The sequence below is a fragment of the Coenobita brevimanus genome, chromosome 59, assembly GCF_032717465.1.
Source record: "Coenobita brevimanus isolate Jiangsu-jjx chromosome 59, ASM3271746v2, whole genome shotgun sequence".
Lineage (NCBI taxonomy): Eukaryota > Metazoa > Arthropoda > Malacostraca > Decapoda > Coenobitidae > Coenobita > Coenobita brevimanus.
Genome location: NC_137012.1, coordinates 22,686,583 through 22,702,819, shown reverse-complemented (window position 1 = coordinate 22,702,819; position 16,237 = coordinate 22,686,583). Strand labels below are relative to the sequence as shown.

General features: G+C 41.4%; 1 protein-coding gene across 2 annotated transcripts in view; it reads right to left on the bottom strand.

Annotated features, from left to right (window-relative positions):
• The window catches only part of Fhos (Formin homology 2 domain containing), a 370,832-nt gene that overhangs the window by 68,287 nt on the left and 286,308 nt on the right, over positions 1-16,237 (bottom strand). For both annotated transcript variants that reach the window (XM_080274704.1, XM_080274705.1), the window contains 2 exons: positions 10,025-10,147; positions 6,442-6,538 (listed from right to left, as the gene is read on the bottom strand). In XM_080274704.1, coding sequence (XP_080130830.1) covers positions 6,442-6,538; positions 10,025-10,147 — 220 coding nt within the window. The remainder of the gene's footprint in view (positions 1-6,441; positions 6,539-10,024; positions 10,148-16,237) is intronic.

The following is a 16,237-nucleotide window of genomic DNA, read 5'->3' as shown; positions in this document are numbered from 1 at the left end:
TGAGACTACTGGATGGTCATATGGCTGTTGACACATATGACAGTAGCTTGTAATTTTATGGATGAGAAGACACTGAGAGGGATTATCCTGTCCTTGATATGACCAAGCCTTATGTATGCAGCAGTGATATGACCTCTCTCTCTCTCTCTCACACACACACAAACACACATGTGCACACTGGTACAATAGATGCAAAGATCATGAGGAAACCAGAATTTGAAGAAGAGTGTATAATACTGCAGGGGGACCCTGACAGGATTCATGATTGGAGCTCGATATGGGAAATGAAATTCAACACAAGAAAACATAAAATACTGGAAATGGGTAAAAGTACTAAGAGACCATCACTGAATTACTTGATGGGTAATGAACCAATCACAAAAGCGAGAGAGAAGGACTTGGAAGTGCTGGTCCAGGGTAATTTGTCACCCAAGAGACACACTGACAAGATTGGTAGGGAGATGTATAATCTCTTGACTAATGGAGAGATGCTGAAAAAACTGATAGTGGCCATGATCTGCCTCAGGTTGGAATATGCAGCAGTAGTGTGGTCCCCACACAAAAAGAAAGATATAAACAAGATCAAGAGAATACAAAGAACAGCAACCAAGATGACCCCTGGCCTGGCAAATCTGTCGTACCAGGAAAGGTTGGAAAAGCTAGATCTGCCTTCCTTACAAGAAAGGAGAGAGAAGGACGACATGATTGCAGTGTTCAGGGCCACGATGGGAGTAGAAAGAATTGACAGAGAAGATTTGTTTGTATGGGATCAAAGAACAACAAGAAGACACAGAATGAAACTGAAAAAGCCAAGTTGCTTGATGGATACCAAGAAATACAGTTTTCCATTTACAGCAGATGCACAGACCCATGGAATAGCCTGGACAAGGAGATCATCCAGCCTAAACACTTAAATGAGTTCAAAGTAAAATCTGACATCAAGAAATAAAGACGGGACCCCACAAGCGTAGCTCATTTCCTTTATATCACAACTAGATAAATGTACACACACACACACACACACACACACACACACACACACACACACACACACACACACACACACACACACAAAGGAAAAAAGAAGAAGGTAAAAGGATAGCCATGAAGATGATTCCATATATGGGAGAGCCTTCCTATGAAGATGGACTAGAGAAGCTAAAATTTCCCACATTATGAGAAAATGGGAAAGAAGAGAGACGAGACGAGACGACCATGTTGTACAGAGGTGTAAGAGATCTAGAATGACTGGACAGAGAGGATCTCCTTGCGATGGATGATGGAGGTACAAAAGGGTATGAATACAAATTTAGGAAGAGTAGATGTCTCAGCAATGAGAACAAATTTAGTTTCTCACACAGAAGTACAGATATCTGGAATGGGTTGGAAGAGGAGGTTGTGCTGACAAAGAACATCTATGTGTTTAAAACTCAGTTGGATAAAACAACATATGTAGGAAAGAGAGTAGGAACCCAGCTCAAATCATGTATACTACAACTAGGTAAATACAATATTATACTATACAGATACAGTATATTTCTGCTTCCTACATTCACACATGCTGCATTATCCACATATTATAACCATATATAATACTGGTACACTATTCCTCACCAACAGCCAAACTCTTAACTCATTCAACAAAATGATGCCTTCTCACTGTTATTCCTGCCACCTCCATACTATCTTATTCAGCTTAGGAGGAACTTTTAACTGGAGGGGGTCAGCTATGGTTTGTATAAACCTTTTCACTACTCAGGCTTTTCCTAAGCTGAACATCATCATCTGGAAGTGTCAAGAATAAACTTTAAAATAATGTCATTTACTGAAGAATGGAAAACAGAAAAAGTGAAAATGAATGCACTTCCTGAAAATTCTGATGATCAAGTTTAGAAAATCTGTGAGTATAAAGAATGTTACATAATGCAGTCAGTAACAAGGCAGAGAGGCCATACTTCATTTTTCTCTCATAAAGTGCTCCATTAACCCCTACACCGCGGGCTTGTTTACCAATTACTTGCGTGTGCCGCGGGGTTATTTGGGCTCCGACAGACTCTCAAAAAATATTTGCCAAAAATCAGTTATTAGTCCTAGAATAATAAAATTACATATGCTTATGGCACATACCTTCAGCTTTCTCCTGGAATGATTGTTGAGCCTTCGTCGGTTACCGTAGGACTTGTGGAGACCTCTGAAGTAGGGTAACGAAGTCTCCACTTTACACTTCCCGACAACCCGTAATATGATTACCACAGCCAGATACAAACACTATAAACACTATTCTACAATTTTCAAGTAGTTTGGGATCCATACTAAAAAAAAAAAAACACTGAAAGCAATGGAAATTACGAGCGCGTCTGATCGTCGCACTGGCACTAGTTCGCTCATGGTAGTCTGTCATTTATTATTCATAAAACCCCTCACACTTTATATTTCTATTACTATATAACACTTATATATATCTACAGTCTTTATCCATAAGTTTCCTTCAGTAGTATTAGTTTATTGTCACTGTAGGGATTCAATTTCTTTCAGTAAAATACGTAGCATTCACTTTCTCGTCCTGTATACTGGCACTGAGAGTGAATGTCACTTTCATCTTCACTCTCATAACTCATAGCATTCAGACATGCTAGAGTGAAACTTTCACTTTCATTACTCCTAGGGTATATACTCGTATTCTTATAATACTACTCATTTACATTTCTATTTACGTTCTCTATTTTATTTACGTTATTTACATTTCTATTTTATTTACAGTGTTATGCACTGTCACTTGAAATAACTTATAAAACTATTTTCCATTGTTCACGTATATTTACATTCATTACTTTCACTTGCTGTTTACACATTATTTACACATTATTTACAATTCCACTTGCACTGTTTTACTCAATAGAAAGATCGTAGTCACTCTTTTATCAATTGTCAGCCCTTTACCTCTTTCCACACGAGGTTTAGTAGGGGGTAAAGGTCACAGAGCCATTTGCATGGGGGTGAAAAAAGGCCTTGAAGTCAGCAAGATGAAACATACGTCCTCTCACTTCGGAAGATGAGACTACTCTGATAACGCAGGGGCCAGGCCAGCTAGCCTAGAGGCCTGCTTTAGGGGTTATTCAGAGTTACCAATATTACTTCTTGAAACAGCTAAGTCTAGCACTGATATGATTGGCAGGAAATCTAGACAATACATTATAAATTTGGTAGTTCCAGGTGAATGTAAATATCATTTAGGGTTCTCCCTTCCCTCCTTACATGTATATTTATTACGAAAATAGATTAGAGGCCTACTTAGGAGATATATAATCAGAGCTACCAATGTTAAATCTTGAAACAGCTTTGTGTAGCACTGATATGATTGGCAGGAAATCTAGACAATACATTATAAATTAGGTAGTTCCAGGTGAATGTAAATATCACTTAGGCTTCTCCCTTCTCTCCTTACATGTATATTTATTACGAAAATAGATTATACGGCATATTTCAAGGGGAAAAAAACAGCGAAAATTAGCGAACTAGTGCACGTGAGGTGTTGTCAGTTGATAATTAGCCAATTCCAGGTGTATGGCACTCTCACTTACCTGATTTCTTTCTTGTATATATTATTTGGTATAAGAATACGACATAGGGCTTATTTCAATGGATGAAATCAGTGAAAAATTCCAGGGAAGATTTACTTAGCGTAGCATGGCCGGGCAGGCGAGAGGATAGGGTAATGGAGGGGGGGTAGGGAGGGGAGTCAAGAACGGGGAGAAATGGCTAAATTGTCAACAATGGATGGGAGTACAGATGAGATTAGGAGTGCTGACTAGTGTTGGACATTGTCAGTACTGATAGATGATACAAGCCCCCACTTGAAAGCCCGGGTGAATTCAAAATAACACAGAATCACAAAAGCGACGCCCCGCGGTATGATCCCTTGCTCCCAAGCGTCACGAAAGTGACGCCCCGCGTTTAAGGGGTTAATGATGCCGAAGTGAGAGGATTTGCTTACAGTTTCACCTTATTATCATCACCATTATTCTAACATTTTCCCACCTTAGGATAGGGTGAGGTAGGATCCGGAAACAAGGAATGAGAAAGTATGAAACTGGGGTAATATTAACAGTACACAGAGCTAGCTCTGTGGCTAGGGTGAGAAGTGGTTGGAAGAAGTTCAGGGAGCTCTTGCCTCTCCTGACATTGAGAGGGCTCTCCCTACGTGCTAAGGGGTCTTTGTATGCACCATGTGTTAGGAGTGTAATGCTGTATGGCAGTGAGACCTGGGCAGTGAAGGTGGAAGATATTCGCCGGCTCAGACGTACAGAAATGACAATGATTAGGTGGATGTGCAGTGCGTCCCTGCGTCCAAGGCCTGGAGGGGTTGGGTTTACAATGGAAGAGTTGAGAGGTAGGATGGGACTGGAGTGTATTGGTGTTGTGATGAGGAGAGGTAGATTGAGGTGGTCTGGACATGTGGAGAGGATGGGAGATGATAATTGGGTGAGGAAGGTGAGAAGTGTTAATAATGGGGGTGGGGTTATGAGGGGTAGACCGAGAATGACATGGGACGAGGTCATTAAGTGTGACCTTAGGGTTAAGGGACTGAACAGGGAGGCTGCAATGGATCGTGCAGCGTGGAGAGCCGCCATTAGGTGACCAAGGCCGACACATGCAAGCATGTTGGAGCCTTTAAAAATGAAACGAAACGAAACACCCAGCAAAATAGGCCAATCATTCATGCATCACTTCAGTCCTCAGATTCCTGGTTCCACCTCACAAGCCTGACTATCTACATATTTTTTATTAAAAATCCACAGTAAGCTATTTTACATACATCTGCCAGGTAATCGATCTTTTCTCTCTCTTTTTTTTTTTTCTGATGACATTTGTATTGTATACAAGAAATGTCACAATTCATGTAACTGTAAAAATGATGTATATGTGTTTCAAGTGCTGGTGAATTCCCAATGGCAGAACTGTGTAGATCAGATATTCATTCTTAGATCTTTAGTGGAAAAGTTTCTAGAGAAGGAAAAGAAGTTGTATGCGGCTTTCATGGATTTGGAGAAAGCATATGACAGGGTGGATAGACAAGATTTGTGGAAAGTATTAAGAATATATGGAGTAGATGGGAAGTTGTTGAATGCTGTGAAGAGTATGTATGATGGTGCTAAGGCTGCAGTGTGTGTGGATGGTGAACTAAGTGAATTTTTCTCTTTGAAGGTTGGGTTGAAACAGGGATGTGTCATGTCTCCATGGTTGTTCAATCTGTACATGGATGGGGTAATAAAAGAGGTACAAGGTAGGGTAGTGGATGTTGGAGTGGCCCTGGTGAGAGAGGATAGTGTTTGGAAACTCCCTGTACTGTTGTTTGCAGATGATACTGTGTTGCTGAGTGAAGACGAAGGGGAGCTGCAAGGTTTGGTGGATGAGTTTGGGAGAATGTGTAAGAAATGGAATCTAAAGGTGAATGTAGGGAAGAGTAAAGTGATAGTCTTTGAGAGAGGTGAAGTCAGTGAATGTACAGCGAGGTTGGATGGTGAGGAATTGGAAAATTTGAGTACGTTTAAGTACTTGGATAGTGTGATGAGTAAGGATGGAGGTTTGGAGGGTGAAGTGCTGGAAAGGGTACAGCAGGGAAGAAAGGTTGCTGGTTCTTTAAGAGCAGTGATAAGAAACAGGGAGGTGAGCATGGAAGTGAAAAAGTTACTACATGACAGTATTGTGATACCAACTCTTACGTATGGAAGTGAAGCTTGGACGTTGTTGGAAAGACACAAGTCAAAAGTGAGAGCAGTGGAAATGAGTTACTTAAGAGGAGCCTGTGGAGTCACATGGAGAGACAGGCTGACGAATGAGGATATAAAGGAGCATTGTGGTGTGGATGTGGATGTGATAGGAAGCGTTATGAGGAACACACTGAGGTGGTTTGGCCATGTGGAGAGGATGGAGGGTGAAAGACTGACGAAGAGAGTGTATGTGAGTGAGGTGGAGGGGGGAAGAGGGAAGGGAAGGCCAAGGATGAGATGGAGGGATGGGGTGGAGAGGTATATGAGAGAGGGGGGTGTGAGTTGGGAGCAGGGCAGTGAAATGGCAGGGGACAGGGTGACATGGAGGCGTTTTGTTTGTGGCCACCCCAAACGGGACTGAGGCGTCTGGCAATAGATAGATAGATAGATAGAACTGGCACTTTTGAGAAACAAGAGACCAGACAAGTCATTTCATTGATTACCAGCTTAAAGAAAGAGGTGCAAAAGCCCTGTCATATGCACCTCCTTAAACTTCATCTAACTAACTCCATTCCCTGTCAATTCTCTTGTCTCATCAACTTCCAAAACCTGCTTCCTCACACACTCTTTTATCCTATCTAGCCACTTTCTTGGCATTCACTTTCTCAATTTTAAAAACACAAGAGTTACAATCAACCCTACACACTCCTGAACATCCACACACTCTCACCTTGGCAGTCTTTGCAGGTGAGGGTGACTGGTGGTGGCGGCGAGACTTTCTCCTGTCCAGAGAGTCGCGGTCACTGGAGGTGATGCGAGGCACTTGTCTGGAGTTTGTAGACAAATATGAGTGACAAAACCATTCCACAGTCTCAGTTAACTCCATGCAATACTAATTCTGAAACATCTGCACCTTAATACTAATGGCAGGAGCAGCAGCAGAGATAAAAGAAAGTCCTAGATCAAGTTAAAAGACTACATCCAGCATATAGAGTACAGAAAATATTATCCCTTCAACTGCTAAGATTTCTCTTGACTGAACAAAACTGTCTAATGTTAGTCTAAATACAATACCCTAGTGCACCAACTAAAAGGGCTAATCAAAATACAATACCGTATTACTGTCACTAATGACTGATAGTTTTAAAAAAATATATCACAGGCTAAGAAGAAAAATGTCAAACAGGTCAAGGTTTACGACGATCATATGTGTACATTACACTGACACCTCCATTTGAGCAGCTAATGTATCTTTGATTTTAACCATGCATATTGACCTGCACATAAGGTGCCAATGAAACCTATGTGTATCGCTAAATGGAATGATAAAATCCAAAAATTTCCCCAAAGTACCCTCAATGGTCCCCTTGAAAATTTTTGACTCACCCCCCCCATCATATAAGGCTCTCCGAGCCAGAGGGGCGACTGTGCATTTTGCTTATTTTCAGTAATTAGTTGTTAAACTTTGACATGGCTAATTATACATTGGTAAAATTATACTTATATGCATTTTATTGTTTAGCTTGAAAGTGCTAGCCAAGACGATTAAAATGGTGGTAAACATGACATGTTTAAAGTATAATTCAGTTTGGTAATTAGATGTCAAAGCAAATAAGCAAAATGCAAGGTCGCCCCTCTGGCTCAAAGCACCTCATATTTAACATTCAATGTAGTAACCATATAACCTCTCTAAACATACTGGGCATAAAAAGGGATTAATTAGAGTTGTACGAAGTGGTAAATATGGTGATCATTTACATGAAACCCTACGTGTCAAGTGGGGTTAGTGGAGGATTAGTGCCCCTCCCTGTAAAACAATTAACTCTAAGCCTTGACCACCCCGTTTGGGATACATGGCGTCTGGCAGTGAAATGAAAAAATTTACCATGAAAGGGGCCGCAGCAACATGGGAACCTGCCCAGGCCTGTCCCTACCTCCACTTGTAGCCAGTGTAGAATGGAGTCCATTGCACACCATTCATTAGTGCATTTAACACCACAATAAACAACAAAACTGCTTTACTGTTTTGTTTTTTTAGCATAATACAAGTGTCATCCTGCATTAAATCCCCCCACATAGCTGACAAAACAAAACACACCATTCTGACCAGACAGGCAAGCGAAATACACGTGAAGATACAGGCAGCCAGTGCCGTAGGTCACTGGGTATTTATCAGTTACTATGGTAATGGTGTGCCTTGTGGTGACTGGCTTCTTCTACATGCAAAGAACCTCAAAATATAATAACACTTTGCGTAGTCTGGACTCACTGATAAAGTGCTTCAGTATATACCAGCCATGGAAATAAACATTTTACTTGACTGGGGTGATAATTAAGGCTATACTAAAGTGTTGATAGTACAGTATTGATAGAGTTATTGACAGGTAAACTTGAGAAAAAGAATGAGATGTTATGTGAAGTGTCATATTCACAAGGACAGAAATTGATGGTTTGGAATGGTTAATTATAAAATTTTGCATTCTCAGCTAAAAATACATTGTTAACCTGTACCATGCTGGAAAAAAAAAAAAATGATACCCCTCTATGCCAGACGATTTTGGATTTTTTTTTTTCTCTGGTTAAATGGGCTTAATACATCAATATAAGATCCCTGGCACTAAATAAAAGTAATCACTAAAGCCAGAAAGTTGGTCGAATCGAGTCAGGTTGGCGCCATTCTACCTCTGCGATCTTCGAGGCTACTGAGAGAGCAAAGCGTATGTGAGCTTGTGGACCAATTTTGGATTGTGTGTGTGTGTGTGTGTGTGTGTGTGTGTGTGTGGGTAAATGGGTTTAATACATCAATATAAGATCCCTGGCACTAATAAAAGTAATCACCAAAGCCAGACAGTAAGTCAAATCAAGTCAGATTGGTACCACTTAAACTCTGAAACCTTCAAGGTTAAAGACAGCAGAGCAGCTGTGAGTCTATGAAGACTCACTTGCCTCCCGCGCTCATAAATCAGTGTTCTAAGCATAGCGGAGAAATGTCTGAAGTTAGCGAGATATGATATTACACTCAAACCTCGATTTAAGGGACCTCCATTTATGGGATTTCGGATTTAAGGGACTCTATATTCTACCTGACAAACGGACAAGACCATTCAAAAGTGATAAGTAATGTCTAGGTTATACACATTAATATGTTTCTTATAAGGTACCCGTAAAACAATATTCATAATCATATAAATAAGTAAGAAAAATGAAACACTCATTGCATTTCATAATAAGATTGTCTTTATATGTGGCAAAACAATGGACATTTTCAAGTATGCGACATTTTCAAGTAAGGGCTTCTTGCTTTGGCTTCTTGCAATGACTTTTCAATGCTACAGGACGTAGATCTATGTCACCAGCAGTTTTCAAGGGGACATAAATCTACGTCGCTAGCACGGTACGGGTTAGGATTGTTGGCTCTCTAGTTATGATAAGAATGAGAGCAAAGGGCCATCCAATTCATGGCTGAGAGTACAAGATTCAGTGTAAACTTCATTGGTCATGCTGACGTACGTCACCAAGCAGGACTTTGAATGTTGGCACCTGAGTTTTGGAGGCTGATTTCTGGAATTTTCCTGTGGATATCAATGTTTTCATCAAGCTAATTGAATATGAGTAGGGTTTATCTACAATATCTGCTCAAATGGTCCACATACGAAGGGGTTACTGTACATGAATATGAAAGTATGAGAACAGAGCTGAAATAGCAATTACAAACATGAAAGAGTGTGAGCTTGTCTGATCCATGGATTACAGAGAGATCATTCAGATATATGTAAAGGGGAAGTCAGAATTCGTGATGCGTGTTCTGTTCCTAAATGAAGTTACTGAGACCCAAGAGGAACCAGCATATCTAACAGAAGGGGTTGTTATGACCACCTGAGAAAATACATGAAGAAATGTATGCTCCTGAAAGATGATTTACTGGTAATCAGTAAAACAACCACTCTTCTATTACTGCAACTGAGATATAGAGTCCCAAGGCAAGGTTACCATAACCAAGAAAACTTATGGGTAGATGACCAGCCTACACTCCTGGTAGCAATAGATGACTGAGAAACTTCAAACCATCTAATACTAATACAGTACAGTTCTTACATTTTCTCATCTTTACCTGATACAGACACTCATTTCATCAAAGTGGGGTCTATATCTGTATTAGTTTATATTAGTTTAATGTATGCCTAAAGGAAATCAAAGGTAATGAATGTGCAACTAACAGATGAAGCAATGCAATCAAAGGTGAAGAATGTGTATCTGATATCTGTATAATAATCAATGGTGGATCAACAAAATCGAAGGGGAAGCACATGTACCTGATTGAAGGATCAATGGTGCGTGTTCTGCAGACATCATCACCATCTTCATAGGCCAAAACTGCCTCATAGATGGTGAACTGTTGCAAGAGGTCCAGATCACTGTCTGCTCGGTGCATGTACCTGCAATATTATGATATATCTATCAATATCTATCTATCTATCTGTCTATCTATATCTACCTATCTATACTGTATATATATATATATATATATATATATATATATATATATATATATATTAATGGTAGGTGGGGGCGCTCGCCATCCACTCACTCAATGTTGTGCTGCTCTCGGGTGTCTGCCCCTTCCTCTCCCTCATCCTTCTTTCTTTCCATCCTCTTCTGTCTTTCTCTCCTTCATTCTTTCCTCATCCTTCTGCCTACAGGTGACTGTACACTCCCTCTTCTGTCTTTCTTTACTTCATTCTTTCCTCTTCCTTCTGTCTGTGGGTGTCTCTACACTGAGTGACAAGCTAAATGGTTTCCTGTACATCAGGAAACCATTTACTACGCTAGGTGGTAACCATATACGCTGTAATCAGATTTTGGTGCGTGGTAGTTTAGTGGGTAATTACAGCACTCCAATCGGACTGAGCAGGTGAAGGTTTATATCTAAGGGATGGTTGGGGATTATTGCTCACGTAATGCCACTCAGGGATGAGTGAGGCTGGTCACTCTCATCTTAAATGTCAGGACCAACTTGCCTAGTCCCAGGCTCCTACGCTCCTTATGGGGCAATGTAGGACTGAATTATGGATGGATGGATGGATATATATATATATATATATATATATATATATATATATGCTCCACTGGCAAGCTTGGATAAAGTAGAGATGGACAGATTTTGGGATGGCTTAAAACATGTAGAAAGTAATATGGGGAATGATGAGATTGTAGTTTCAGAAGGGGACTTAACTGCTCAAGGATATAAAGTAGTTCATGGGGGATGTGCATATGGTATAAGAAAAGAGGAAGGGGAAAGGATACTTGAGTCTGGGGAGGCAATGAACATGATTGTGTGCAACACACATTTTAAGAACAGAGTAGGGTGATTACATGAGTGTGGGGGAAACAGCAGCCAGATAGACTAGTTCCTGATCAGGAGGGCTGATAGGAGGTTAGCGAAGGATGTGAAAGTTATTGGGAGTGAGGAGTGTGTGCAGCAACACAAGTTATTGCTATGTGACTTGGTGCTTCAGGAGCAGGTGATGAAAAAGAGGACCTATGCACTCAGGAGGAAAATATGGAAACTGAAAAACCAAGCAGTAAGGGATACCTTCTACAGCGAGATGAGGAGAGTGGTGGCTGAACAGGAAGACGTTGTCAGAAGTGTTAATGAACAGTACAGGGCCCCTCAAGAGCAACCTTTTGAGAGTTACTGATTCAGTATGTGGATGGACAAGACGCCCACTAAGACATATAGTAACCTGGTGGTGGGATAAGGGTGTAGAAGCTGCAGTTAAGGAGAAAAGAAGGTTTTTCTGGGGATGGAAGAAGGATGGTAACAAGCAGGAACATTTGGCTGCCATGTGTGGGGCTAGAAAAGTGGTTTACAAGGTGAAGTCTGAGTCACGGAGACTTTTACTTGGTAACCTACATCATGTGGAATGGAAGAATATGATATTTAAGGTGGAAAATCAGATGAAGAGGGAGAATAGAGATCTCATAGTTAAGCAGTGTGTGAAGAATGATGAAGGTAGGATAGTGGTGAACAGTGGGGATATTAAGAGGCATGGAGACAGCATTACAGCTGGTTGTTGAATGAGGAGCTTGAATGGGACAGGGAAGATTTGGAGACAGCAGATCCAGTGTTTGGCCCTTGGCCTTTGATTGATGCTGCTACTGTGCAGGGTGACAGGCAGGATGCAGGTGGGGAGTGCAGCAGATGTATCTGGGTTGACTGCTGAATTGTGGAAAGCCTCAAGAGATATAGGAGTGAGGTTAGTCACTGACCTGATAAATACAATCAGGACCAACCTGCCTACCCCCCAGCTTCTACGCTCTTCATGGGGCAACATAGGATTAGATGATGGATGGATGGATGTGTTGCCCCAGATGATTGGCTGAAGAGTGTAAATGTAAATGTGTACAAAGGGAAGGGTGATGCCTTGGAAAGAGGAAATTATAGAGGCATAAAGCTTTTAGACCTGATAATAAAGGTAATGGAAAGAGTTCTAGAAGGTATGAGTAGAGAAAAAGTGAATACTGATGAGACGTAGTTTGGGTTTATGCCAGGCAAAGGGACCATTGATGCCACATTCAATGTTCCACAGCTTCAGGAAAAATATGTAGGAAAGAAACGGGAATTATAAGGGAAGGGTGATGCCTTGGAAAGAGGAAATTATAGAGGCGTAAAGCTTTTAGACCAGATAATAAAGGTAATGGAAAGAGTTCTAGATGGTATGAGTAGAGAAAGAGTGAATACTGATGAGACGTAGTTTGGGTTTATGCCTGGCAAAGGGACCATTGATGCCATATGCAATGTTCTGCAGCTTCAGGAAAAATATGTAGGAAAGAAAAGGGAACTGTACTTTGTTTTTGTTGATTTGGAGATGGCCACTGACAGAGTCCCTAGAGAGGTGAAGTGGACAATGAGAAAGCTTGGGACTGAGGAGTGGCTGGTTAGGGTGGTTATGGCCATGTATGTGGGTGCTCGCACCTAGGTAAGGGTGAATGGAGATTTGAGTGATGAGTTTTTTGTGGATGTTGGTGTGCACCAGGGGTCAATTTTGAGCCCCTTGTTGTTTATCATGGTACTTGAAGTCCTCTCACGTGACTTCAAAAATGGACTCCTGTGGGAGATGTTGTATGCTGACGATTTGGTGTTGACTGCAGAGAATGAAAGTGAGGCAGAGGAAAGATTTAGGAAGTGGGGAGATGGTTTGGGGCACAAGGGCTTAAGAGTAAATGCAGATGGTATCTAGGGCTGGTGGCGGTACTGTCAAAGAACAGAGTGGCCATGTGTGATTTGCCACAAGGGCATGGGATGTAATTCCATCTTGTGCAGTGTTGTGATAAGTGGGTCAATAAGAGACATAGCGGTATCAGAGGTAGACTGCAAGACAATGCTGATTTCATATGTGCAGTGTGTCGGGGAGAGTAAATGGAGTTTGTCAGGCGTGAAAAGAATGAACTTGCTGGTGAGTCTCTTGAGTGTGTGGAAGAGTTCTGTTATTTGGGAAACATGTTATGGGGCTGGAACTAGCTCTGTGGCTAGAGTGAGGAGTGGTTGGAAGAAGTTCAGGGAGCTGTTGCCTCTCCTGACACTGAGAGGGTTCTCCCTTCGTGCTAAGGGATCTCTGTATACAGAATGTGTTAGGAGTTTAATGCTGTATGGTAGTGAGACTCGAGCAGTAAAGGAAGAGGATATTCGCAGGCACAAAAGTACAGAAATGACAATGATTAGGTGGATGTGCAGTACGTCCTTGAGTGTGAGGCCTGGGGGAGTCTAGGTTTAAGATGGAAGAGCTGAGGGGTAGGATGGGACTGGAGTGTATTGGTGTTGTGATGAGGGGAGGTAGCCTGAGATGGTTTGGGCATATGGAGTGGATGGGGGATGATAACTGGGTGCAGAAAGTGAGAGGTGTTAATGTTAGGGGTAGGGTTGTGAGAAGCAAATTGAAAAATACCTGAGACGAGGTCATTGAGTGCAGCCTCGGGGATAAGAGACTGAATAGGGAAGTTGCCAGAGATCAAGCAACATGGAGAGCTGCCATTATGTGACCAAGGCTGATGCATGCAAGCATGTTGGAGCCTTCAAAATTGAATGAGCTACACACATACAGTGCTGGACAGGTGCGCAACCACTTGCGCAAAGCACAATTGCACACCGTTGCGCTCTGGTGAATATCATTTGCGCATTGTGCACCGCATGAGACCATGCACAATGTTGCGCTTGTGCACCTGTTCTGTGGATTGTTCACTGCGCAATCCAAGGGACACGTGGTCTTGGGAGCTTCCCATATGTCTGGACAAGGGATGGGGGAGGCTCGGGCGGGTACCAAGGGTTCTGCTGGAGGGAGGTGGGAGGGATGGAGGGTAGTAGCATTTCTTAAAATGTTTCAACAGAGATGATGTATTTTAATATTTTTAAAATTATTATTATTAGTAAATAATAATAAATTAAAAATACATTATTTATTATGAGTAGCATATGCAATTCCTTACAAAAATCATTAAAACATTATTTAAATCAAATATCCACAGCCTAATAATTTATTAGGTTGTGGATATTTGATTTAAATAATATGTTTTAATGATTTTTGTAAGGAATTACACATGCTATTGTATATCTATATTGAATTATTAAATAAAACGTCTTGCGAAAATGCATATAAAAGTAAAACTGGAAACATCACAGCCTTTGTTTCCCTGTCCTTCCACTTCGCAGCCCGCTCACTCCTCTGTTTGAACTTCCATGAGTGAAAAAGTTACTACAGGACAGTACTGTGATACCAACTCTAATGTCTGGAAGTGAAGCTTTGACCTTGTTGGAGGGACAGAAGTCAAGAGTGAATTTGTGGAAATGAGTTATCTGAGAGGAGCATGAGGAGTTACATGGAAAGACAGACTGACAAATGGGGAAGTGAAGAAGCGTTGTGGTGTGGATGTGGATGTGATAGGAAGCGTTAGGAGAAACACACTGAGGTGGTTTGGTCATATGGAGAGGATGGAATGTGAAAGGCTAACCAGGAGAGTGATGTGAGTGAGGTGAAGGGGGGGATAGGGAGGGGGAGGCCAAAGATGAGATGGAGGGATGGAGTGGAGAAGTATATGAGAGGGGTGTGTGAGCTGGGAGCAGGGCAGTAAAATGGCAGGGGACAGGGCGAAGTGGAGGCGATTTGTTGCTTGTTTGTGGCCAGTGGCCACCCCTTACATGATTTAGGGGTCTAGCAATAGATACAATAATAATAAATAAAAGTAAGTATGCTAATTTGTTCAGATATCTTAATATTTTACAGTAATTCCCACAAATATATGCAAATGGTTTGCACTAGTGCTTGGCGACATTGCGCAAGCTAAATATTAGATATTCACAGAAGAAATATGTGCAGCATGTGATGTGGTGTGTGGGATGAAGAGAAGACGGTGGGGGGTGCAAGGAACAGAGTGATGGAATGAAGAGATGAGACAGGCTGTGGCACAAAAGAAGAAATAGGGGCGTGGAAGAAGTTGAGAGGCGGAAGAGAGAGTTATATGTAGAAAGGAAGAGAGAGGTGAAAAGATTAGTAAGAGAGAGTAAGAAGAGAGTGGATGAGGAATTTGGAAGGAATTTTGTGTGTAAAGTGGAGGGACCGTAAGAAAATGTTCTGGAAAGAGGTGAAGAGAGTAAGACAGGGTGGAAGTGAGGTTAGCAGGGGAGTGAAAGATAAAAATGGTAGATTACCAGTGGAGAAGGGAAAAAAAGTGAGCAGATGGAGAGAACACTTTAAGGTATTGTTGAACATACAGGATGGAAGTAATGTGAGTATAAGTGGCTGGGGAATGGCTGGGACAAGGAGGGAGGTGAGAAGACAAGAAGAAATCAGTAGGATAGAAGTTGTGGAAGCAATGAAGAAAGTTAAATTGAGGAAAGCCCCAGGAATTGATGGAGTGTGTGTTGTGAAATGCTGAAGCATGGGGGAAAGACAGTAGTAGAATGGATGAGGAAGATGTGCAGATTGGCCTGGGAGGAAGGTAGAGTCCCGGAGGATTGGAAGTCAGGTATAATTATTCCCTTGTACATATGAAAAGGAGAAAAAGAAGTGTGTGGTAATCATAGGGGCATTTGTCTTCTTAGTATAATATGAAAAGTGTATGGTAGGATACTTATTGACAGAGTTAGAGAAAGAACAGAGGAATTAGTTGGAGAAGAACAGGGAGGCTTTAGGAAGGGAAGTGGTTGTGTAGATCAGATATTCATTCTTAGATCTTTAGTGGAAAAGTTTCTAGAGAAGGGAAAGAAGTTGTATGCAGTTTTCATGGATTTGGAGAAAGCATATGACAGGGTGAATAGACAAGGATTGTGGAAAGTATTAAGAATATATGGAGTAGATGGGAAGTTGTTGAATGCTGTGAAGAGTATGTATGATGGTGCTAAGGCTGCAGTGCGTGTGGATGGTGAACTGAGTGAATTTTTCTCTTTGATGGTTGGGCTGAAACATGGATGTGTCATGTCTCCATGGTTGTTCAGTCTGTACATGGATGGGGTAATAAAAGAGGTACAAGGT